At 55.9% G+C, this 25,052-nt stretch overlaps 1 protein-coding gene across 3 annotated transcripts; it reads left to right on the top strand.

Annotated features, from left to right (window-relative positions):
• The first annotated feature begins 3,020 nt into the window (after nt 1–3,020).
• Nucleotides 3,021–24,763, top strand: SETD4 (SET domain containing 4). 3 transcript variants are annotated; one of them, XM_055129552.1, is made up of 12 exons: nt 3,458–4,010; nt 5,490–5,640; nt 6,909–7,004; nt 9,506–9,543; nt 10,768–10,856; nt 15,170–15,581; nt 16,517–16,691; nt 19,004–19,085; nt 19,633–19,713; nt 22,472–22,595; nt 23,957–24,087; nt 24,253–24,763. In XM_055129552.1, exons 2-12 carry the CDS (start codon nt 5,568–5,570, stop codon nt 24,260–24,262), a joined length of 1,311 nt encoding a protein of 436 aa, XP_054985527.1. In that variant the 5' UTR covers nt 3,458–4,010; nt 5,490–5,567; the 3' UTR covers nt 24,263–24,763. The 3 variants fall into 3 exon arrangements, 2 of the variants coding, with proteins under 2 accessions (XP_054985527.1, XP_054985526.1); XM_055129551.1 differs by having other exon boundaries at nt 3,459–3,804; XR_008628693.1 differs by lacking the exons at nt 22,472–22,595; nt 23,957–24,087; nt 24,253–24,763 and having other exon boundaries at nt 3,021–3,804; nt 16,517–16,740.
• The last annotated feature ends 289 nt before the right edge of the window (nt 24,764–25,052 follow it).

The raw sequence follows: 25,052 nt of genomic DNA, 5'->3' as shown, positions 1-25,052 counted from the left end.
GCAGGCGCGGCCACGCCCCCCGGGCCGCGGCGCGTGACTGTGCAAAACCCTAGCGGGTCAAAGGCTGCTGAACCCCCTAACCCCGATCAAAGGCGGCTGGACCCCTGACTCGGATCAAGGCGGCTGCCGGCGGTGCCTACCCTCCCCACTATTGATCGCCTGTGCGACTGCAGTGAAGCCGGGTTTGTAAGCCTGGTATTAATCCACCTACAGTTATGGAAGAAATAGGGTTATTTGTACACCCACCCATTTTTTTTTTTTAACAGATTCCCTCTAACCCTAGAGTTGGGGGCACAGGGGGACAGGGGACTGACCGGTGGCCACAGTTGACTGTCGACGTTAACAAGTGTTCTTCTGGGGGCCAGAAGCCATAGTACAGCAGATAGGGCGTTTGCTTGCACCTGGCCGGCTCAGGTTCGATCCGCAGCATCCCATGTGGTCCCCGAGCCGGGTAAGAACCGGGTAAGGGTCCAGTGCATAATGCATTCTGCCTCACCCCTGCCAAAGCGTGGGTTTTTGCATAGTAATAGGAAATGCTGGTCAAATCCAGAGTTCCCCCTGGGCACCTGCAGGGCACCGGCTCTTATAGGGGTTCTGGAGTGTTTAGGTGTGACGGGAATTGGCAGGAGAATCACAGAAAACAGTTTATAACGTGACAATATCCCCACGTAATTTTTAAATTTTAATTTAATTTTATTTTGATTCAATCACTACAGTTATAAAACTTTCATGTCTGAGTTTCAGCCATACAGTAATATCCACATTTTAAAACGAAGAAGCATGGATGGGAGAGATATAGTATAGCTCATAGGGCGTTTGCTTTGCTCCTGGCAGACCCAGGTACGATTTGCAGCATCCCATATGGGGCATCACCAAAAGTGAGCACAGAACTGGGGTGACGCCCTGAGCACCGCCACTTGTGACCCCCAAACAAAATAAAAAGCAATTAAAAAACAAGGCAGGGACCTGAGCGATAGCTCAGCGGGTATGGCGTTGGCTTTGCATGCAGGTGACCTGGGTTTCACCTAAGGTATACCATGTAGTCCCTGAGCACCGCCAGGAATAATTCCTTAGTGCAGAGCCGGGAGTAACCCCTGAGCATCGCTGGGTGTGTCCCAAAATAAACAAACAAAAACCCCAAAAAAGCAAAGAAAAAAAAACACTTAGAAAACTTGTTATCCACCACCACACTGCATCTTATGAGCTTTCTGAAGGTCCGCTACTTCACTTTCTTTTTAAAAAATTCTAAAATTTTGTTTGTTTGGGACTATGCCAGCAGTGCTCTGGGGTCACTTCTGGCTTTGCACTCATAAATTACTCCTGGTGGTGCTCAAGGGGACTTAACCTGGCTATTGGGGATTTAACCTGGGTTGGCCACTTGCAAGGTAAATGCCCTACCCGCTTGACCCCTCCTTAATCCTTCATTCGTACTATTTACCAGCAGTGGAATAGGGTGCTAAACGGTCTTTTCACATCTGTCCTGCCTCTTACAGTAGTTACTAATGACAAATGTCCTTTTAATGTGAATTTCAAATAATACAAGTAAAATTTCAGTCCTGGTCATCCCTGAACACAGAGCCAGGTGTAAGCCTTGAGCACCAGCAGATATGGCCAAAACCAAAACAAAATGTTAGTAAAGCCTTTTGGAAATACAACCTTCACAGAATCTTCCCTATGTTTTAGAGTATATTGGGAATAGAGGAATGCGTGAAGAATAGAAGAAAATGTATGTGTAAATAAGCTTCCATGCCTTTTGTTTTGGGAGCCACACCCTGGACCGAGCTGGATCTCGAGTAGGTTGCCATGCCACTCTGGCTAAAACCTGGGAGGGACTAAAGGCTAAAGAGTGAAGCTGGCATAAGGCAATGTCCTGTGAAACAGGCTCTAACTCGGGCTGTATGAGACTCCAGTTCCCCAGAATCGAGGCGGTCTCTCTGGATTTAAGCTAACAAACAGACCTGTCAGAGTAGTTGGGTGACATCACCCCCCGTTCCCTGAGAGAAATCAACCTATTCTAGCTTGGTTACTTTGTGCTAATAAGGAATTCACACTATTTGGATTAAAAGTGACAAGGGACACCAGAACATAAGAGTTCTCTTTGGAAAGTGGGGACATAGGCTCATTCCTCCCCCGTGAAGGAATACGCCCCTTTCTTCCTCTCTTCAATGCACTCGTGTGAGGTTGTTACTCATAAGAACAGGTCTCGGTCTCAGTGATGAGAGTGCAGCTCCGTGGGCCTGGGGTCTTCCTGGCTCACTGGAAACTGGCTACTGGATGCTTGAGTTTCTGTTTTGTTAGTTTGGTTAGTTTTGTTTTGTTGGGTTACATCCAATGATATTCAGGGTTTACTACTCCTGGCTCTGCCCTCAGGAAACACTTCTGGGGTGCTCTGGGGACTGTATGGGATGCCAGAGGTTGAACTTCAATTGGCCGTGTGCAAGGCCAACGTCCTACCTGCTGTACTATCGCTTTGGCTCCATAGATGCTTGAGTTTCCAAGTTGCAAAGCGAGTTTATTGAGAATAAAGATAGGAAGAAAACAAACTTCTTAAGGATAGTTTTATTTGAAGGTGGGGAAAGTCTTGATCTTTGCTGACATCACTGAATTATGGCTTCAAATCTGTAAAAATCTCTTTCCACCTCCCCTCACACTTTTTCTTTTCAAATAACTTTGAATTTTATAATAGATTCACTGAAAAGCTGTCAGAGTAGTAAAAAGAATCCCCAAACACCCATTATTAATACCTCGGGGCTTGGGTTACCTTGGTCACAACTAAGAAATCAACCGTACAGTGGCAGTATTTAAAAAAATATTTTTATTTAAAGAACCACGATTTAGGGGCTGGAGCGATAGCACAGCGGGTAGGGTGTTTGCCTTGCACGCGGCTGACCCGGGTTCGATTCCCAGCATCCCATATGGTCCCCTGAGCACCGCCAGGAGTGATTCCTGAGTGTAGAGCCAGGAGTAATCCCTGTGCATCGTCAGGTGCGACCCAAAAAGCAAAAAAAAAAAAAAAAGAACCACGATTTACAAAGTTATTGACTAGCTGAGTCGTAGCCATACAATATTCCACCACCAATCCAGTGACAGGTGCATTTCAAACTTCCATGCAATGATTAGCAGTATGACTAAGCTTTATTTGGCTTTCTCTTTCCTCCCTAAAAAACAACCACACACACACAAAAAATCACTCGTCCCAACGTTTCCCACAGAGCATCGTGTGCCGTGATTCGGGCCCCTTCAATCCTGTTGGTGCCTGGAAGGTTCTTTGGTCCACTTCTCTGGCCGTGGACGCTGGTCAGGTGTTCGGTGACCTGTTTTGCTGGTGTCAGGTTCTGCTCAAGAAGGAACTGGGTGCCCCAGGTTTGGGGGTGCACTAGGTGCCAGGTTTCTCCACTACAGACTCCCACAGCCACTAAGCCCATAACCAAGGGGGGTGTGTGTGCGCGCGTGAGAAACTGAATCCCATCACTCCGCCCGAGGCGTCGTGCTAGAATAGCCATGGAATTTTCCAGAATGCTGCCAGAAGCCGGTGAGGAGGAAGTAGAGCTAGGTTGGCAGAGCCAGGTCCAAGGGCATTTGGAGAGCCGCCAGCCCGTGCCCTGGAGGCCTGCGGGAGCGCGCCCCTAGCGGCGGACGGCGCCACTGCAAGGAGCGGCTGCCGGGCGCCCGCGGCTCCCGCCGTCCAACCCACTTCCGGGGTTGGGACGCGCCTGCGCGCGCGCGCGCGCGGCCCCGGCGGCGGTGGCGGCGGCGGCTCCTCCGGACGGAAGCGGGGCCGCGCGCGGTGGCTGAGCGCTGTCGGTTCGTGAGGGTTCGCGGCGGGAGGTGGGCCTGGAGATCCCCGAGCCGTTCCCTCTGCGGCCGCGTTCTTGGAACCCGCGTTCTTCGGCAGCGCCGAGTTTCACTCTTTCCATGTGCGCGCCGCCTGCCGCCATGTTGCGGATCGAGCCCCGCCCCGCGCTCGGCCGGCGACTTCCGGGGCGGGAGCTACCGCAGCCGTTGCCCGGGTAACGGGAGCTTGGGGATGGGCAGGCGGAGGGACCGTGCGACCTGGTCGGTTGTTTGCGTGAAAGAGCGGAGATTTGAGGCCGCGCATGATACTGCGCAGGACCTTCGTGACCCTCCCCATCATCTGGAAGCTATTCACAGGCTGCAACTAGGACCCCCTGCTCAAATTGGGCTGAAGGCGCAGGTTTCTTCAGGGAAAGCGTCAGACCTCAGGACTTCTTCCCTTGACAGTGCCTTAGCAACAGTGCTCTTTGCCTTGTTTTTTTGGCCACACCGGGCGGTGCTCAGGGGTCACTCTTAGCTGGGGGGCTTGGGGACACTGTGGTGTTGATCGCGAATTCCCGTTGGCAACATGTGCATTGTTATGGCATCCTGCTGTCTGCACAGAGCTGCGAGTTTAGGCAGCTTGGCAAAGACTCTGTCGTTGACGAAGATCCCAGAGCAGTTCCAGGCATGCCCCTCCCGAGGAAGCTCTGGTTTTGGTTTTGGTTTTTCCCTTGGATGTGGCTCATTTTCCTCAAATAAAACTTTTGCTATGCACTCTGTTTTCTGACGTTCCTCACTTCAGAGAGGGAGAGACACACAGGGAACCTGGACTCAGTAGAGGTGGAAACTAGTTTTCCCCACTCAGAGCAAAGCACTGTCCCTGAGAATCACGGGACTCTGTTGAATCTCTGATGCGGTGTGATGGGCTCACTTAGCCTCGCGGGACTTGAGCGTCTACACTGCTCCCAGGGACCCCAGTCCTCAGGTATCCTCCAAGAACCACAGTAGGATACAAAAGTTCTGGCAAAATCCCCCTCCCCTGCCACGTTTTGAATATTTTTCACTCTTGTTTTATATGTTTGTGGGATGTGCTCCAAAGCAACTCCAAAGGGATAATTGACTTGGTAATGTTTTGCAGCTCTCATTTTTTTCTCTTTAATATTTCTTGTTTTGTTTTTATGGGCCACACCCAGGACTTACTCCTAGCTTTGCACTCAAGGATCACCCCCTAGTGGCCTTGGGGGACCCTATGGGATGCCCGGGAGTGAACCCGGGTTGGCCATGTGCAAGGCAGGTGCCCTACCCACTGTGCTATCACTCCAACCCCTAGCGCCCCTTATCTAATGGTAGTGAGTTAAGGATTCTGTTATTTATTTCTCACTGAAAGCTGTATTTTGGTTTGCCCTCTCCTTTTAAGATTTCCTAGTTGATGAGGGCTTCATGGCTGCTCTTTCTGCAAAGTGCAGTGAGGGTGGAGCCTCAGTATCCCTAGTCGTGACTTGCGTTGGTCACCAATGCACATAGCGGTGAAGTTTTCTCTGGTTAGCATTCAACAGGCTCTCCACACGAAACTGTTACGGGGATGAAAAGAGATTTTAGTTTCTGTACCAGGGGTCAGGATGTAAGCTCATGTAATGTTTTGTTTTGTATATAGAAAGCCACTTTATTTGGCTTACCAAATAACATATGTTTGCATGTTTAAATATTTACAGGTACAGAGAACTGTGATTGTTATTAGTGACTGGAATGAAAGGCAAAGAAAACCCTTTAAACCTCTGTGGGGCTTTAGGATGAGGAAGGGCAGAGGAAGAACCAGCCGGGTCAGAAGACGGAAGCTCCTCAGAAGTTCTGAATCAAGAGGAGGTATACTCGTGATTCTCTGTGTGCCAGTGATGCAAAAAGGGCCCCTTTGTGGAAGGGAATTAGCAGACACACATGGTTTTGTTCAAAGGGTCGTGGGCAGTGATCAGAGAGAATATTTCCTTAAAGACTGCTCTTTTCAGCAAGGCCGTTTCCCTCCCTCTAAACTCTGGAGGAGAATCTCTTTCTCATGCTTCGTATGAATGAGGCTATGAATCTCTCTGTGAATGAAGATATGAATCTCTCTCTCATGCTTCAGCCGTGTTCTCCCTGGGGTGTGAGCCCACGTGTCCATTGCTGGTCCTGCACTCCAGCAGCCTGTGTGTCTGATGTAAGTCCATCATCTCAGATGCAGTAGAGCCCAGTCTGGACAAGACACATTTTTTCAATAGGGCTCAGTCCTTAGCACATTTGGAAGGGGCTCCCTTTCCTGGGGCTTTATTTGGAGAAACACAGGATAACGCAGAGCATGTGTTGATTGTTACTGGTTAACATCAGCAGCAAGCTGTTATTGGCAGTTATCTTTTGGGGGAGTCAGAATGACTGTGAATGTGTTTTGGGGGCCCTTGTGGGTGGGACCCTGGGACTACAGTGGGGGGAACAGTCACTTGGGTGGAGGGTGTGAGGTTGGGATGCTGCCTGCCAGAAATCCGAACATTAACAATATTGTGAATCAGTCTAAAAGAAAATTATTTGAATATTTGACTTTGTTAGTGTCCCTGAAGCTTGCATTGTTCTAGGTCAGCTGTAACTTGGTTTTGATTTTTGCATATTTTCGGGAAGGCCAGTGCCGAGGTTGAGACAATGATACAAAAACCCTTGTTCTGTATCAGGCTGAGGAGCTTTCCTTCGCTCCTGGTTTGCTGAGGAGATACAGCAAGAACAAATGTTAGTTTTCCTGCACGTTTGACATGACTGGCTGTTTTTTTTTTTCCAGTTTGTGTTATTCATGTATTTAAAAATAAATTACTTTCTGTCATAACTGACAGCGACAGTTCACCAGAGATTAATCTTTTTCTTTTTTTTTGCTTTTTGGGTCACACCCGGCGATGCACAGGGGTTATTCCTGGCTTTGTACTCAGGAATTACTCCTGGCGGTGCTCAGGGGACCATATGGGATGCTGGGAATCGAACCCTGGTCGGCCTCATGCAAGGCAAACGCCCTACCCGCTGTGCTATCGCTCCCGCCCCGAGATGAATCTTTTTAAAAGCGATGTGATTATACCGTGCTTCAAATCACCGTTTCTTTCCTTCTTTTCTCTCTTGGTTAGTGCCTGAGAGCCACAAGCCCGAATTTATTGAGCTTAAGAAGTGGCTGAAAGATCGGAACTTTGAAGATACAAACTTAATACCGGCGCGTTTTCCAGGTGAGGCCCCGGCCGTCCTCGCAGGGGAGCCAGGTGGGCTGAGGTGGGGGGCGTGGGGAGGGGGGGCTCTTACTCACACAGGCTGTCCCTGCTCTGGGAGCATCTCATCTGTCCTATATCTGTCCAACTTTCTGCCTTTCCTGATTGGGGTCCCGCCTTGGCCTTGGGTGTCACTGTGTCCAGAGAAGGGGAGTTGGACACGCCAGGCACCGGGTGACGGTCATGCCTGGAGATGCCTGGAGATAAGCAGGTCGCCTAGAACTGGGAGCAGCTGATAGGGGATGTCTTCAGAAATGGGCACCGCTCCTGCGGGCCCCCAGCACGCTGTTGTTCTTGGGGAGCTAAAGCAGATGGGTTAGCCGTGACCAGTGCCGTTCCCCGCGGTACAGGGCCACGCAGCTGGGCCCGCTGTCCCTGGGTCACCTAGAGCGGGGCGTGGACTGTGTCGAGCCCGGAGCTCCTCCACCTGAGGGAAGGAGCAGGTGTTGGCAGGTGCTCTGACCGGGAGGCGCTTCCTGGCCTGTGAGTCTTCATATCGTGGGGCTGCAGCCTTGGTCCAGCGGAGTGGGTGCTTGTCTTGCACGCAGCTGACCTGGATTCTATCCCTCGCATCCCGCTATGGTCCCCTGAGCACCGCCAGGAGTGATTCCTGAGCGCAGTCGGGAGTAACCCCTGAGCATCTCCAGGTTGTGGGAACCCCTCACCCCCACCCCCCTGTCTCCAAATAAAACTACAACCAAAAGAGATCTTTGAGGCTGGAGTGACAGTACAGTGGGGAGGGTGTTTGTCTTGCACGTGGCTGAGCCGGGTTCAATCCCCGGCATCCGATATGGTTCCCCCAAGCACTGCCAGGAGTAATTCCTGAGTGCAGAGCCAGGAGTGACCTGAGCATCTCTGGTTGTGACCCAAAAAGCAAAAACAGAGCAAAACAAACAAAAAAGATCTTTGCATTGTGTTTGCATGCAGAACAGAGCAAGCTCTGTGTCTCTTCTAAGAGCTTTTTCCTCGTGGCCTTCTGGGCCACTTCTGGGAGGCTCCACCAGGGGCTGGGGATTCAGCCCTGAATAGGGGTGGGAGGCACAGACCTGTGGTGCAGAATAACCATCCTGCATGCTCTGTCACCTCTTGGTGTGTTGTAGGAGGGAACATGACTGGATTCTGCTGCAGTGTGCTAAGCTCTGGGGCTTGATCTTTGCACGAGGACTCAGTCTTTAGGCCCTTAGATGGGTTATCCTTTGGGAACTGTCAATATTTTTTTCTACAGCCAAAATGGTGAGTAGATCTGGGTTTCCCAGGCAGGTTTTGGTAGGAGTTTTATTTATTTTTTTCCTTTTTGGTTTCTGGGCTACACCTGGTGATGCTGAGGGGTTACTCCCAACTCTGCTCCCAGGAGTCACTCCTGGTTGTGCTCGTAGGATCATGTGGGATGCCTGGGTGGCCGTGTACAAGGCAACTTGTGCCCCACCTGCTGTATTCTCTCTCCAGTCCTGATAGCAGAAGTGTTAAGGCCGAGGGTAACCCGCTAAGCTTTACTATGACTAGACCCCCAAAGGCCACTTTCTGGCCCGCTGGAGTTGGTCTTAAGGGCTGTGGTCTGCTTCCTGACAGTAGAATTCCACACTCTAGGAATGTCGGGAAAGCATCGTCCAAGTCTAGTTCATATGTACGTTTGGAGAGAATTTCCATGTACGCTAGAACCCCAGAGGGGGTAGATATACCCTCCCGTTAGTAATTGATTCTCACCCACAGAGGTGATGCTCTCACACTGATAAATTCTTTCTGTGTGTGTTTGGGCCCTACCTGGTGGCTGCTTTGGGCTCTATGCCCGGGGCCCTTGAACCCAGGCCTTCTGCCTACACCAGGTCCCTTGGCACCACTGTGCTCTCTTGGGGTGACACCAAGTTCTTTGAGCCCAGACCATGTGTCTGAACAGTCAGTGCATCCCTGGGTGGGGAGACAGGTGGGGGCTTAGCAGGTGGGTGTCAGAACTTGGGTAGGAACCCCCCCTCCCCATCAACCTGGAGCTGCAGTGGACTGGCCACAGCCTTGTTCCTGGGAGCTGCTGGCCCTGAAGCCGCCTGCTGGGTGCAGTCACTGGGGAGCCGCTTGCCTGGCTACGGGGAGGCCAGCGGGGGGTGGAGTCAGGAAGGCTCAGGCTGTTTCCAGCTCAGGCTGAGACTGGGGGCTCGGCCTCGCACCAGCTGGCCGGATCCAGAGGATCCCGCACGCCACTGGCTTCCTGTAAGAGCCCAGGGAGGTCTGTGTCTGGAAAGTTAGGACCTGGATTTGGGTCCCACTCTGCCCGTCAGCAGATGTCAGGAGATGGGAACGTTTTCCAGAGTAGCGTCTCCCCCTCCCCGCCGGAGGCAGAGGACACACTTGGCTTTGGCTTCAAGTGCTTCTGAAGTTCATTCACACCCTTCTTCCTTGCCCCCGTCTCCAGGGCGTTGCCCTTGCCCACGCGGTGGGGTTTACCCCCTTCCCTCTCTCTGCTTTCCTAGGTACCGGAAGAGGGCTGATGAGCAGAACGTCCCTGCGGGTGAGACTTCCTCTTCCCGCCCTGAGGCCCGGGGTCAGCTGTCCCGACTGTTTGGGTTTTGTGGCTCCAAACCGGTGAATGGCAGATACTGACGCACGTCGGGCGCGTGGGCATGTCTCACTGGCTTCGTACGTCCGGTCGAATCCACTTCCATTAGGATGAACTCTGCCGTTCATGGGAGAACAAGCTCAGGAAAGAGTGCTCAAGTGGAACGGAAGTTAGCTTTGTTTCTCTGTCTGCAGCCTGGCCGGTGTGGCGTCTCGTCCCGTCGGAGCCTAGACCTCTGCCAGCTCCTAGACCTCTGCCAGCTCAGTGTCCGTGTCCCAGCCTGTAGCCTAGGAGCCTGGGCGGCAGGGAAGGGCAGGCCTCTTCCTCCATGGAGGTTGGGTGTACATTGCGCCCACCAGGGTCCGTGGGCGTGACCCCAGTGGGGAGGGACGCGCCGGCCTGTCCTGGCCCCTGGCCCGGGGCCCTCCAAGGGGGATTGCTTTGTGAAGGTGTGAGAAGGGGGATTGGGCTGGGGTCATGGCTGACACAAAACTATGCACAGGGGGTCCTATTTTGTTCATATAATTAAATTTTTATTGAAGTATTATTGGTTCACAAGAGAATTGAGGTTTGTGTTTTAAAGGTGCAAAAGCCACCACCAGATACCAACTTCCTAAGCCCAGGTTGGCTGAGTGCAAGGCTACGGCCCTCCCTGCCGTCCTATGGCTCCAGCCCCCCTTCCTCCCCTTCCCCCCACACAGTGTCAAGCACTGGGCTCGCTAGATTCATTTGGGCAGTGTTTTTATTTACTTTTTTTTGAGGGGAGACATTAATTAATTTATTTTTATTGAATCCCTGAGATACAGTTACAAAGCTTTCATGTTTGAGTTTCGGTCATACAGTGATCGAACACTCGCCCCTCCACCAGTGCACATTCCCCACCACCATGTCCCCGGTGTCCTCCCGCCCAATCCCCCTCCTCCGCCTGCCTCCATGGCAGACAGTTCTGAGGGGAGATCTTGCCTGCTCTGCAGCAGAGTCTGGGGAAGAGAAAGACCCCTCCCCTGTAGATAGCAGTAACCGGGGGAATTTTTGTTCAGAGCATCCTGCGAGATTTGGCAGTTGCTGGACGTGTCGTGTACCGTGGCCAGGAGAGGTCAGCGGGTTGTGGACCTGACAGGACTCTGGCCCGAGACGCTCCTCAAAGCGTTCTAAACTGGGCTTTCTCCCGGGCAGGACGGACAGGTGGTCATCTCGCTGCCCGAGACCTGCCTGCTCACCACAGACACGGTGATGAAGAGCTACCTGGGCGCGTACATTGCCAGGTGAGTGCGGCCGGTGGCACCAGGTCACTGAGGCACAGTCCCTTAGGGCCTGTGTCTTCAGCACGGGGGCTCGTGCCTAAAAGGACGGAAGGGTCTGCTCTGGTCTCGGAGATGTGTTCCACTCACTGTAAACTGCCTTTTGTGGGGCTTGGGTGTGAGTCCTGACCTCTCTCTAGCGGACGTGGGCAAAGCAGGGAGTGTCGTGTGAGCCCCTTGACTGCTGTCCCCGTTCTCCGTCAGTCAGTGATGCTTCTTCTGATCTCACCCTTTACTTACTTGATTTTCTGCATCTCCACAGAACTGTTAACATCATGAGTTTTGTTTTGTTTTGTTTTGTTTTGGGGCCACACCTGGTGGTGCTCAGGGCTTCCTCCTGGCTCTGCGCTCAGGGATCACTTCTGGTATGCTTGGGGGACCACATGGGATGCCAGGGATCCAACCCAGGTTGGCTGCATGCAAGGCAAATGCCCTACCCGCTGTGCTATTGCTCTGTTAATTGTACCATTAACTATTGAGTTAGTTTTTTGTAGTGGAGAGGAGGGGAGGTCTGTCACTCAGGAGGTGAGAATTCTTTCCCTGTGGATGATATCACAGTGGAGGCTTTGTTCTCTGGGCACGGAGGGAGGAGAGGTTTCTAAATGGTGAGGGTTGAATGATAGTGCTGTTTCTTAACCAGGGTAAGTTCTAGAGTTCCCCCTCTGTGTGTGTGTGTGTGTGTGTGTGTGTGTGTGTGTGTGTGTGCGTGAGAGAGAGAGAGAGAGAGAGAGAGAGAGAGAGAGAGAGAGAGAGAGAGAGAGAGAATTTTGGGCCACACAGGCGGTACTCAGGGTTTACTTCTGTCTCTGTGCTGGGGGGTGGGGTGTGTGTGTGTGTGTGTGTGTGTGTGTGTGTGTGTGTGTGTGTGTGTGTGTGTGTGTGTGTGTGTGAATTTTGGGCCACACAGGCGGTGCTCAGGGCTTACTTCTGTCTCTGCGCTCAGGGTGTGTGTGTGTGTGTGTGTGTGTGTGTGTGTGTGTGTGTGTGAATTTTGGGCCACACAGGCTGTGCTCAGGGCTTACTTCTGTCTCTGTGCTCAGGGACCCCTCCTGAAATGCTCGGGGGACCATATGTGGTGTAAGGATCAGAGTTGGCTAAATGCAAAGCAAGGTCCTTACCGACAGTACTGTTTCTCTGGCCCCATGTTTTTTGGGTCACATCTGGCAATGCACAGGGGTTCCTCCTGGATCATGAACTCAGGAATCACTCCTGGCGGTGCTTGGGGGACCCTATGGGATGCTGGGAATCGAACCCAGGGTGGCCGCGTGCAAGGCAAACGCTCTACACGCTGTGCTATTGCTCCAGCCCCATGTTTGTTTCTTTTTTTTCCTTTTTTCTTTTTGGGTCACATCCAGTGATGCACAGGGGTTCCTCCTGGCTCTGCACTCAGGAATTATTCCTGGCGGTGTTCAGAGGACCCTATGGGATGCTGGGAATTGAACCCAGGTTGGCCACGGGCAAGGCAAACGCCCTCCCCGCTGTGCTATCGCTCCAGCGCCCCCATGTTTGTTTCTTGAAGCAAGGAAGGGTGCTTGCACGAGAAACATTTTCTGTACGCTACTGAGATTTTGCGAGACTATATGGTAAAACAATAATCTGAACTTTGAGGGTTACATTTTATTTTCACTATATAAAAATAAATCCCCCAAAGTTTGAGGAGTGAACTCTGAGGGGTTTGTTTCTATTTGGTAAAAACCAAAATTTTATTAATTTTTTTAAATGTGAAGAACTGTGATTTACAGAGTTGCCGGTAGTTGAGCTTTAGACACGAAGTGTCGTATTCTCGCTCCAGCCCTACCGTCAGCGCCCCTCCACGGGTGCCCCCAAGATCCCCCCTGCCGCCTCCCACACCTTGACGGGCACAGTTCCCGATTCTGTGGTTGCCGTTTGGATCTCCTGTTGGTGAAAACCTTTCTAAATATATCTATGGAACAAGAGCTCCTGTTGATAGCAAGTAAACTAATTTGCAATAGGGTGGGTCAGTTTAGGGACAAAAGCTGTGGAATTGTAGCGAGGACAGCCTGAGGGTTGTCAGTCTGTCTGGCCGAGTACCAGACAGTGGGCCTTCCCTCAGAGAGTGTTGCATGCGTGGGGTGGTCGCGGTGGACACTTACAACTCCGGAAATGTGACTCACACAAGGAACTGAACTTTAGAGAAAGTGGATGGGGCCTGGGAGGGAGTACAGGTGTTGGCTATTAACCCCAAGTGTTTTGAATTGCCCCTTTTCCTCCCCCAGAGAAGCTTACAGTGCTCTTACTTAGTGGAGCACCCTGGTCTCCGGGTTTACCTTTAATTTTCCCCTTGTGCTTTACTTCCCATTCTGTCAGCTTCTAAACGCACCGAGTCAGGCTTGGTTCCTTATAAATTCAAACCTTCTGGCAACTCTGATTTGTATCTGTAGTGAATTAGTTGCTTTTCTGTTTCCTCTATAACCTTTTCATATTTTACTCAAGAGCCATGTTCTTTGCTTAAACACAGAGAGACCGTTAATGCTGTGCTCCTAAGTTTGGGGAATTAATTGGATCTGAACTTTATCTACTCCCGGGCACCTGTCATAATTAATTGACTTAGGCTTCCATCGCTGTAGTTCTTAACACTCCAAAAAGCTGGGTCCCACTGAGGGAATCTCTAGATGTACCTGGGGCCAGCAGCAGAGATATCCTGGCTTCCATGTGGGACAGTCTGGAAATCATAAAGCACTGTCTTGAGGTGAGCCATAATGACCTAAAAGACAGAACCCCAGGGGGTAGGAAAAGCTAAACCAGCCTGAAGACTTAGTCTGGGATTTACAGTAAAAGCCCAGCCGGCTTTTAACCTCAGCCCCCAGAGCCCAGAGAGCTAAGTTTTGGAATCTGTGTTTCTTACTGCGTTTATCCAAATAACTGCAAATATCAATAAGAAGTAAATTTAATAGTTTAATATGTACCAGCAGCAAGGGAAAGAGAAGAGCAGTATAAATGCTTGTCACCCCTGAGCGAGTCTCTCGGCCTCGTCCCAGACAGCCTCTCCTTGAGTTAACCCCCTAGAGAACTGCCTCCTCGGCACGCTTTACCTCTGTGAATGATCGACCACGCCTCCATGCAGCCTTGTACCTTGAACCCCCTCAGATGTGCTATAAGTAAGCGAATCGGTTCTGAATTAAACGTCCACTGTCCTTGACTTGAATCTGTCTGTGGTCACACACATTCACTTTTTTTCACATACAGGGATTTTTTTTTTTTTTTTTTGGTGACACCTGACAGTTCTCAGCCTTCCTCCTAGCTCTGTGCTCAGGTCTCATTCCTGGAGAGACTCAGGGGACCATCTGGGGTGCTGGGGATTGAACCCAGGCCACCCTGGGGTGGCCCTAGCAGCACTGCTCCCTCAGGCCCTAGTGTGGCACTCACTCCTCAGGCTGGGTTGACCAGAGCCACCGGGTGCCACCCCAGACCCTCTGAGCACCTCTCAGACCCCCATCCTCTTAGAGTGGAAAGAGCTGCCCATACCCTGTGGTTACTGTATGGGATGGGGCGGGTCTAGGTTTTTTTTTTTTTTCTTTTTTGGGTCACACCTGGCGATGCACAGGGGTTCCTCCTGGCTCATGCACTCAGGAATTATTCCTGGTGGTGCTTGGGGGACCATATGGGATGCTGGGAATCGAACCCAGGTCGGCCGCGTGCAAGGCAAACGCCCTCCCTGCTGTGCTGTCGCTCTAGCCCTGGGTCTAGGTTTTGTCCATCAAATCCACCCGTGTCTGTGAGTCCCCCTCCCCCTGCCAGTTTTCTGCCCATAACGCTTTCTGTCCAGCCAAAGTGTTCTGAGCGGAGAGCCTGTTGGAAGCCGGTTCCTTTGCCAGTCGGGCTCTCTTGCCAACAGATCTGGAGCTCGGGCTGGTGAATCTGTTCCTGTCACTCGCTGCGGGTGACTTGTTCAGGGCTCTGGCCCCGGAGGTGCTCCTGGAGGGAGAGAGAGATGCTCAGTGCATTAAGAAATTGGGATGGGGCCGGAGCCGTAGTGTAGCAGTAAGGCACTTGCCTGGCACACGGCCGACCTGGGTTCGACATACGGCCCCCCGAGCCCACCAGGAGTGCCTCCTGGGTGCCGAACCAGGAGAGACCCCTGGACATCGCCGGGGGTGACCCAGGAACAAAAGCAAAAAATGAACAAATGGAGTCTTGGGACTGTGCGGGGGATCCGGCTCGGCCCCTTGCGTGTGGAACCCAAACAGCCTGAGTCTTCGCAACACTCCACCTCCTGAGTAGACAGCCCTGTGGAGTCCGACTTCCCGTCCTCACAGGTGGCGGCCTCCTCTGTCTCCCGTGCTGGCTCTGTGCGCCTTTCTGGTTTCCGAGAAGCACTCGGGGGAGCGGTCGCCCTGGAAGCCGTACCTGGACACCCTGCCGGCGGCCTACAGTTGCCCGGTGTGCCTGGAGCCGGAGGTGGTGGCCCTTCTCCCCGCGCCGCTGCGGGCTCAGGCTGAGGAGCAGAGGGCCCGAGTCTGGGGGCTGTTTGCGGCCGCCCGGGGCTTCTTCTCGTCGCTGCAGCCGCTGTTTCCCCAGGAGGCCGCCGAGAGCGTCTTCAGCCCCAGCGCCTTCCTGTGGGCCTGGTGCACCGTCAACACGAGGGCCGTGTACCTGCGGCGGCGGCCTGGCGACTGCGTGGCGCTCGCCCCCTTCCTGGATCTGCTGAACCACAGCCCGCGCGTGCAGGTGACAGGCCCACGACCCTTCCTCCCCTTTCCCCTGCAGGCTCAGTGACTGGGGCCCAGCGCAGGGCCGGCTGTGGTGGGAGGTGTGTAGTGGGGGAGGGGGGAGCGGGCGGGCGGGCAGGCAGAGTCCCACTGTGGCGGTCCCTCAGGTCCCCTCGAGCTCTTCTCCCACATGCCCTGGAGCTGATTGGCTTTGCAGGTCTGGGGTAGGGGGGAAGCGGGGGAAGGGGGAGGGGGGAGGGGGAGAGGGACCCAGCCTTGGAGGTGCCTGCCCCTCCCCTGTGCTGTTCTGGAGCCCTGGAGGCACATCCCGTGCCAGTGAAGGGGGAGCACGGGACCCCCAGTGGCTCCCTCCCCCCTCCCCCCTCCCCCATAGGGCCTCGCTGCTTGTCTTCTAGAAGGTACTTTCTGAGTGCCCTGCTGTGCAGAGGAAGGCTCTCGAGGCAGCCGTGTAGGGGACGGGCCGGGGCAGCAGTGGACACAGGGCCCTGGGCAGCCCCCGCGGCCTGATTTTCTCTTGCGGGGACGCTCAGTGCCCTGTGCTCCGGGCCCTTTCACAGTCGCCGGCGGGGTCAGGCCCTGCATGTGTACTCTCTGGCCGCTCCCAAGGGACATTGGCAACCCTGACCTGAAGGGTGCTGACCGCAGGGGCACCGTGGCCGGCTCCCTCCCGTCACTGACCCCCGCGCTGTTTGCAGTGGGGTGCTGGACCTCTTCCTCTGGGGGTGCTGTGGGCGTGGGGTGGGGGGGTGGCCTTGTCTGTCCCCCTGTACCTAGTAAGCAGCAGAAGGGACCCCGAGATTCCACAGCACCTGCTGGTGTCCCTACTGCCCAGAGGCCACGTCCACGTGCGGTCAGCGCCTTGAGGGTCTTGGATAGGGGGGGTGGGGGGTGGTCTCCGCATAGCCCCATCAGCCCCCCTCGCCCCCTTTCCAGGTACAAGCAGGGTTCAATGAGGACACTCGCCGGTACGAGATCAGCGTGGCTCGGGGCTGCGGGCGGGGCGAGGAGGTCTTCATCTGCTACGGCCCCCACGACAACCGGCGCCTGCTGCTGGAGTACGGCTTTGTGGCGGCCCGCAACCCGCACGCCAGCGTCCCGGTCACCCTGGGTCTGTGTCGCCAGTGCTCGAGTCTCCTCGGGGCCGGGATGGTTTTCAGGCGCAGTCGGAAGGGCACAGCCTGAAACGGACCCTGTTTTCTGGGTGGGCTGCACTTGCGGATTGCTCTCATTTCAATTCTTTTTTTTTTTTTGGAGGGCGGAGGCCTTTTGTTTTTGGGCCACACCTGGTCTTTGCTCAGGGGTCACTCCTGGTTCTGTGCTCAGAATCACTCCTGATGGTGCTCAGGGGACCCTCTGGGGTGCCGGGGATCGAGCCGGCTCAGGCAGGTGCAAGACACAGGCCCTCCCTGCCGTGCCGTGGCTCTGGCCCCCTCTCATTTTGATGCCAGAGAAGCAGCCAGAGAGCTTTCTGCCGAGGATCCGAGCAGGGGGAGTGTGGCCACTGGGGGCAGCGCCCAGAAGGGAAGGAGAGCTGCCAAGGACAACCGTCACTGTCACTGTCATCCAGTTGCTCATCCATTTGTTCGAGTGGGCACCAGTAACGTCTCTCATTGAGAGACTTATTGTTACTTTTTTTTTTTTTTTTGCTTTTTGGGTCACACCCAGCGATGCTCAGGGGTTACTCCTGGCTTTGCACTCAGAAATTATTCCTGGCAGTGCTTGGGGGACCATATGGGATGCCGGGGATCGAACCCGGGTTGGCCGCGTGCAAGGCAAACGCCCTACCCGCTGTGCTATCGCTCCGGCCCCTGTTACTGTTTTTGGCATATCCAACACGCATGGGTCGCTTGCCAGGCTCTGCCGTGCGGGCTCCATACTCTTGGTAGCTTGCCGGGCTCCGAGAGGGGCGGAGGAATCGAACACAGGTCGGCCGTGTGAAAGGCGAACACCCAACCGCCGTGCTATCTCTCCAGCCCCGAGGACAACCGTAGTGCAAAGAAAAGGACATTCTTGCGAGATCTTTGGGGGGTAATAAACTAGGACTAGAGAGCAACAAGTCAAACCAGTGCCGACGGCCTATCCCTGTCCCCTCATTGCGGGAGCCTGGTGCTGCATCCACCCTGCCCAGTTGCCTGTTCGAAAGCAGCGGCCCGGCCTCACGGCTTCATGCCTCCTCCTGGAGGAGATGCCGGCCAAGCCCCAGGGCCGCACCGGAACACTGGGCGCCGGTCTGGGCTGAAAACCTCACGGCGCCCTCAGGAAGGACTGGGCCCGGTCCTCGCCCTGCCACAGCCTCGGCCGCCACCCCCGGGCCCCACAGCTGCTGCCGCGCCGGCAGCCCAGCTGGCTGGACTCATCTCTGCAGAGGTGCCACGCCGTTCCCCGGCCGGGGACTCGGGGGTCTTCTCAGCGGGGCTGGACAGCCTCCCCCCAGACTGCTGGAAGCCCCGGCAGCTGCTCCCGCCTCCCACAGCCTCAGCCGGCGAACAGCGGCCCAGCCGTATGGCTAATCACGGGGGGGGGGGAGGCACGCGCAGCCCGGGAACTCGCGGGTGCTCTGGTCTTGGGCTGAGTGCTCCGGGGCCCCTCAGGAGCGGGGAAGGCCGAGGGTCGTCCCAGTGCTTCAGATCCTGGGGCTCCCGGTGCGCGGCACCTCCAGATTCCACCGTGCCCACAGCCCAGCAGGGGTGCAGCCAGTTACCGGGAAAGCGGCATAGACGCCAGCCACGAGCCCCGACGGAAACAGACACGGTGGCACCGGCAGCGGCAGCCACTCGCTGAGTCCCGGTGACTTTACTGGCCGTCAGAGTAGTTGTCACAGAGTTTCTTTCTTTCTTTTTGGTTTGCATTTTGGGTCACAGCCAGTGATACTCAGGGGTTCCTCCTGGCTCTGCACTCAGGAATCACTCCTGGCGGTGCTCAGGGGACCATATGGGCTGCTGGGAATTGAACCTGGGTCGGCTACATGCAAGGCAAACGCCCACCCCTGTACTATCACTCTGACCCCTCATGAAGTTCTTAAAGTTTCTCAAGGGCTAAATAGTAATTTTATTTTATTTTATTTTATTTTTGCTTTTTGGGTCACACCGGCTATGTTCAGGGGTTACTCCTGGCTTTTGCACTCAGGAATTACTCTTGGTGGTGCTCAGGGGACCATATGGGATGCTGGTAATCGAACCCGGGTCGGCCGCTTGCAAGGGAAACGCCCTACCTGCTGAGCTACCACTCCAGCCCCAATAGTAATTTTATTGACTTGAGTTTGAAGACTAGATTTTTTTTTTTTCCCTTGGTGTGGGTTACAGTCCACTGTGTCTGTCTATATTGATACTAAAAGGAGAGAAAGTTGGGGAGGAAAGATTCCCACTTGCACTGACATCCTAAATCTCTGATTTCTCTCTCTCTTTTTCTCCTTAAATGCAGATGCACTTGTTAAATATCTTCCGCCAGCTGATAAACAGATGAACAAAAAGATTTCCATTTTGCGGGATCACAACCTCACAGAGTAAGTGTGTGTGTCTCGTCCGATGATTCCTGTGGGGGGTTTCAGCGTTGAGGGGGCTCCTGGCGCGTGAGCGGGGGGCTGGCCTGCGGCAGGCGGGGTCCCTGGAGCACTTACCATGCTCAGCGAGTTGTGCTCGATGGGGCCGTGTCAGACCATCTTGGGGGAACCTCGCTCGGGGGCCAGAGAGCTGCTCTGGGGCCCCAGCCTTTGACTGGGTTCGATGCCCGGGCCCGGCGCCAGGACTGGCCCCTGAACACAGCTGGCTGTGGCCCAAACCTGTCCTGTGTGACACCCTGTCCCCTGGCATCAGTGGGAGGGCAGTGGGGGGCCTCAGGACGACCCCAGTTCTTCATCTTCCACCCCACGGTGAGCTGGGCTGCCCTCCCTCGGGCCATGCCCACGTCCAGACTTCTTTTTCGTACTTCGTGGCGTGACGAAGCGCAAAGGTGGTGCGTGATCCCTCCAGGGGCCCAAAGCTAGACGTTGCCGGCGCCGCCGGGGGCCCGGTGCCCCAGGCACAGAGGTGACGCGCCGTTTCTCCTCCCAGAGACCTGACGTTCGGCTGGGACGGGCCGTCGTGGAGGCTGCTGACAGCTCTGAAGCTGCTGTGTCTGCGCGAGGGAGAGTTGTGAGTGCAGGCGGGGGAGGCGGGCGGGAGGCCGCTGTGTCCTGGCTCGCTCCTTCTCTCAGTATCTCAGTATCGTCCTGACGAGTGGGCAGCGCCGGGCTTCTAAGTCGGCCCCGCGCCCCCACCTTGGGCTTTCGAGCCGTCTTCAGGGAACCGGGCCTGAGACCCAGGGGCTTCGGCCTCTACCCGGATATTTCCCTGGGGGACCCCGCGCCGGTGGTGCAGGGCCAGCTCCTGAGGAGGCGGAGCCTTGGCGAGGGGCGGTGGGGAGCCTCTGAGTGGGTCATTTTCCCTGCCCGGCCCCGGGGGTGCCCGTGAGGGCGGAGAGGCCCGGATGTGTCCTGGGCCGGGCAGGGAGGCCGGCCTGGCCAGCGTCCCTCAGTTTCTGGGGTCTTGGGGCCCGAGTGGAGGGACTAGGTTTGTTCCCACGCCACCCGACCCTTGTCAGGACGTCAGGGAGTGAGGCCCAGTGCCGGGACAAGGCTCGGGGGACCGCAGCCGACGGGCAGCACGGCGGGGAGGGCGCTTGCCTTGCACATGCTGACCCCTGGCTTCAATCTCCGGCATGCCAAGGGTTCCCTGAGCCCGAGCACAGAGGCTGGAGTGAGCCCCGAGCACACTGGGCTTGACTGAAACAGAAGGAAACCAGGTCCTGGGGCCGGCTCCTTGGCGTACCTGACCCGCCGCCTGCACTCTCTTTCCCCCTCCGTCCCGAGAGCTCGTCTGTGCCCGAGCTTCAGCCGGAGCCTTCAGGTTGTGGTTGTGGCGTGACTTGTCCACTGTTGAGTTTCGGAGTGACCCCGGCACGTCCCATCGCAGGGGCAGCCCCTGCCGTCACTCTGCTTCCGGGCCTTCACCCGCTTCCTCTGGCCTCCAGGACTGGCTCTGCCCCTTCAGGTTCCGGACCCTGCCGGGCGTGTTGGCTCTGAGCCGCCCACCTGCTCCCCACTGTCCCCTCGCCCTCGGGCCACCTCCTGGGCTGATGGGGCTGCAGGGCTGGACCCCAGGGCCACGTGTAGAGATGATTCCTCCTGTGGGGTCCCAGGTGCTTCCAGGGGGGCCACAGGCGAAGACTGTGTGCACAGGGTTGGGGGAGGCGGGGCATGGGCTCGGGCACAGCGGGCGGGGCAGGAGGGCCCTGGGAGACAGAGGTAAGAGGCGGTGCGGGGGGCATGGTCGAGAGCACGTGGTGGACGCGAGCCTTTCAGCAGGAGCTGCTGGATGGGGAGAACTTCGGGGCACCCTCGTCCGTAGGCGGGGGGCCCTGAGCCCCCTTCCTGGTCTGCCTCCTACTCGGCTTCTGTGGCTGCAGATGGGGCTCCTGGTCACAGGGTGCAAGGCCAGTCAGACCCAGGGCCCGCCTCCTGCCCTGCTCTCCACACTGCACCCGGGAGTGCGCCCCTCCTTCCTCCACACTGTGCCCCGGGAGTGCTCCCCTTCCTGCTCTCCACACTGCCCCGGAGTGCTCCCTCCCTCCTCTGCACTATGCCCTGGGAGTGCTCCACTCCCTCCTCCACACTAGCCCCGGGAGTGCTCCCTCCCTCCTCACACTATGCCCCAGGAGTGCTCCCCTCTCTACTCTCCACACTGCCCTGGAGTGCTCCCTCCCTCCTCCGCACTATGCCCTGGGAGTGCTCCCCTCCGTCCTCCACACTAGCCCCAGGAGTGCTCCCCTCTCTACTCTCCACACTGCCCTGGAGTGCTCCCTCCCTCCTCCGCACTATGCCCTGGGAGTGCTCCCCCCTCCTCCACACTAGCCCCAGGAGTGCTCCCCTCTCTACTCTCCACACTGCCCTGGAGTGCTCCCCCCCTCCTCCGCACTATGCCCTGGGAGTGCTCCCCTCCCTCCTCCACACTACCCCCGGAGTGCTCCCTCCCTCCTCACACTATGCCCCAGGAGTGCTCCCCTCCCTACTCTCCACACTGCCCCCTGGGAATGATCCCTTCCCTCCACACTATGCCCTGGGAGTGCTCCCCTCCATCCATCCTCACTATGCCTTAGGAATGCTCTCTACTTTTCACACTGCTTGGGAGTGCTCCCCTTCCTACTCCACACTGCCCTGGAGTACTCCCTTCCCTTCTCCATACTGTGCCCCAGGTGTGCTCCCCTCCCTCTTCATACTGTACCCTGGGAGTGCTCCCTCCCTCCTCACACTATGCCCCAGGAGTGCTCCCCTCCCTACTCTCCACACTGCCCCCTGGGAATGATCCCTTCCCTCCACACTATGCCCTGGGAGTGCTCCCCTCCATCCATCCTCACTGTGCCTTAGGAATGCTCTCTACTTTTCACACTGCTTGGGAGTGCTCCCCTTCCTACTCCACACTGCCCTGGAGTACTCCCTTCCCTTCTCCATACTGTGCCCCAGGTGTGCTCCCCTCCCTCTTCATACTGTACCCTGGGAGTGCTCCCCTTCCTACTCCCCACACTGCCCCGGAGTACTCCCCTCCCTCCTCCATACTATGCCCCAGGAGTGCTCCCCTCCCTCCTCTTCATACTGTACCCTGGGAGTGCTCCCCTCCCTACTCCCCACACAGCATCCCGGGAGTGCTCCCCTCACTACTCTCCACCCTGCTCCTTCGGTTCCTGTCTGCTTCAGCACAGGCGCCGCCTCGGGTGGGAGAGTGTGGGGAGTCAGCCGTGGTGTGAGCGGTGTGATGTGTGTGGGGCCGGGGAATAGTCTGTGTGGAACTGGGGAAGCCACCTGTAATGGCGGCGGGGAGGCAGCTAAAGGGATCTCACTGAATATTTCGGTTCTAGTACATGTTGGAAAAAAGTGCTTCTTGGGGAAACGATTTCTGATGCCAACGAGAAGATGAGTTTGGACGTGGCCCAGGAAGTCTGCCGCTGTCTCCTGGAGGAGAGCGCCGCCGGGCTCCGGAAGGTGCGTGCCCCCCTGGCTGGACGCAGTGTCGCTCTCAGAGGTCGCCGTTGGTACTTCTCGGGTAGGGTTACCAGATCTTAACTCGGGACAGAGGCTCTGGGGTTTATTTGGCCTGCCACTCTGCATCCAGGGGGTGAAGGTCCACAGCCGCCCCACAACCCGCCCCAGAAATCTACCTTCTTTTCACAAGTGCACCCAAGACGCTGGGTCCAGGCAGTGTTTACGAACAGTCGTGTGAATGGCATCGCTGTTATCTGTATTTGCCTGTTGCTGTTGCATCTGTAGCTTTTAAGAGGTGAAACTCTTGTTTGAATTCTTAATTTTTTTTTTTTCTTTTTGAGTCACACTGGCGATGCTCAAGGGTTCCTCCTGGCTCTGCACTCAGGAATTACTCCTGGCAGGACTCCGGGGGACCATATGGGACACTGGGGATTGAACCCGGGTCAGCTGCGTGCAAGGCAAATGTACTATGCCTGCTGTACTATTGCTCCAGCCCCTCTTAATAGATTTTCTTTTTTTTTTCTTTCTTTTATTAGTTCACCGGCCTCTTAATAGATTTTCAAGTATTTACTACATAACTAGTGCTAGTATGTAATAATTGTTTTTTTTTTGTTTTGTTTCATATATTTACTTATTTTGGGCCACACCCAGCGATGCTCAGGGGTCACTCCTGGCTCTGCACTCAGGAATTACTCTTGGCGGTGCTTGGGGGACCATACGGGATGCCGGACATTGAACCCGGGTCAGCCTTGTGCAAAGCAAGTGCCCTCCCCACTGTATCATTTCTCCAGCCTCTGTAATAGAGTTTTAAATAATATTAAGTATTCCTTCCCCTTTATTCTTACTTTGTAAATGATTTAGATCAAAAAATTCTCTGCATATGGGGGCTGGAGTGATAGCACAGCGGGTAGGGCGTTTGCCTTGCACGCGGCCGACCCAGGTTCAATTCCCAGCATCCCATATGGTCCCCTGAGCACCGCCAGGAGTAATTCCTGAGTGCAGAGCCAGGAGTAACCCCTGTGCCTCGCCAGGTGTGACCCAAAAAGAAAAAAAAAATTCTGCATAAAAATGTTCCTGGGAATAGAGAAATAAGTGTAACAGTTTATTTGTTACCCTTGGAGACTTTCTGCGGGGTGAAATGCTGAAGTGTGGTGGGATCCTCTGAGGGGATGTCGGGGACAGGGCGACTCGGAGACCCGGGGCTGGTGCTGAGTCTTGGGTCCGGGCCCAGAGTCCCTGTTTAGTTGGCGGGAGAAGCAGCAGAGACGGTCACTGCGCCCAGCTGAACTGGGCGTGGCCAAGGGGGCAGGCCCTGGCTGGGCGTCTCCTGCCTCCAGAACACGACCCAGAATTGATTCCAGGTCTCCGGTAAGAGGGACGGAGCCGCGGCCCTGAGCAGCCAGCTGGCGCTGGTGGAGGCGCTGTGGGCCGAGGAGCTGGAGATGCTGCAGGCGTCCGCCGAGGCCCTGCGCGGCCTGCAGGCAGCGCTGAGGTGACTCCCCTGGGGGGACGGGAACCCCCATCCCGGGGGAGGGGGGAAGGCGGGGATTGGGGGTGGGGTGGGGGTGGGCTCCGCTTCCTTCAGACTCCGGGTCACCGTGGTGACTGTTGGCTGTCACGGCACCGACCTCGCCCTCCTCGCTGTTGGTCCCTGCAGGCCGTCCTGACCTGGCCCGGCAGCGAGTGTGGGGGTGAAGCGGCGGCTGTTCTCCGGACACGGGACAGCAGATGGCCGCAGGACCTGGCTCCCGCAGCCGCCAGTGAAGCCACACAAGAGCGCCCTCCTGGAGCTGCTCCTAATGCCCAGAACAAGGGCCAGCCCGCAGGGGGTCCTCAGCAGCGCAGACAGCCCACTGCCCGGAGCCCCAGCCTCACCGGCCTCCCGCCTGCAGACGAGGAGAGGCCGGGAATGGCCGTGCCGTGTGCTTCAGCCTCGAGTGTCCCTCGCCCCCCACCCAGCAGCACGGCCGGTGGGCACAGCCCCACCTCCTGAGAAGCACGGGGCGGGGGGCTCGTGGGAGGGAGTGTCGGCCCTGAGCCCGGCACTTCCTGTCTGGTTCTCTCAGGGAAACAAGTGGGGCCCGTCCTCATTCCTCTGCTCCTTCCAGAGGTGGTGTCTCTCGGGCTGCTCTTCGGGCCATTTTGTGTGTGTGTGTGTGTGTGTGTGTGTGTGTTTCTCATCCTGCTACTTTTCCTCCCTTTTTTTACTTTTTATGTAATAAAAGGATTTCAGATACAGATTCTCTGCGCGTGGGTCTTTCCTCACGACAGTGGTCCAGCAACCACTGTGTCCATGTCGGCTCTGGGGGACACCTCCCCCACCTTCTCATGCCCCTCAGTGTTGGGGAGGCCCTGGAGGGAACAGGGGATGCGTCCCCAGCTGTCACATCAAGGCACGTGCCCCATGCAGGCCCCTGGCCAACGTCCGGACAGGGCCATTGCTTTCATTTGGGGGCT

This window comes from Sorex araneus, chromosome 2 (assembly GCF_027595985.1).
Source record: "Sorex araneus isolate mSorAra2 chromosome 2, mSorAra2.pri, whole genome shotgun sequence".
NCBI classification, from domain to species: domain Eukaryota; kingdom Metazoa; phylum Chordata; class Mammalia; order Eulipotyphla; family Soricidae; genus Sorex; species Sorex araneus.
Note: the sequence above shows the minus strand (reverse complement) of the source record. Positions and strands in the feature narration are given on the sequence as shown.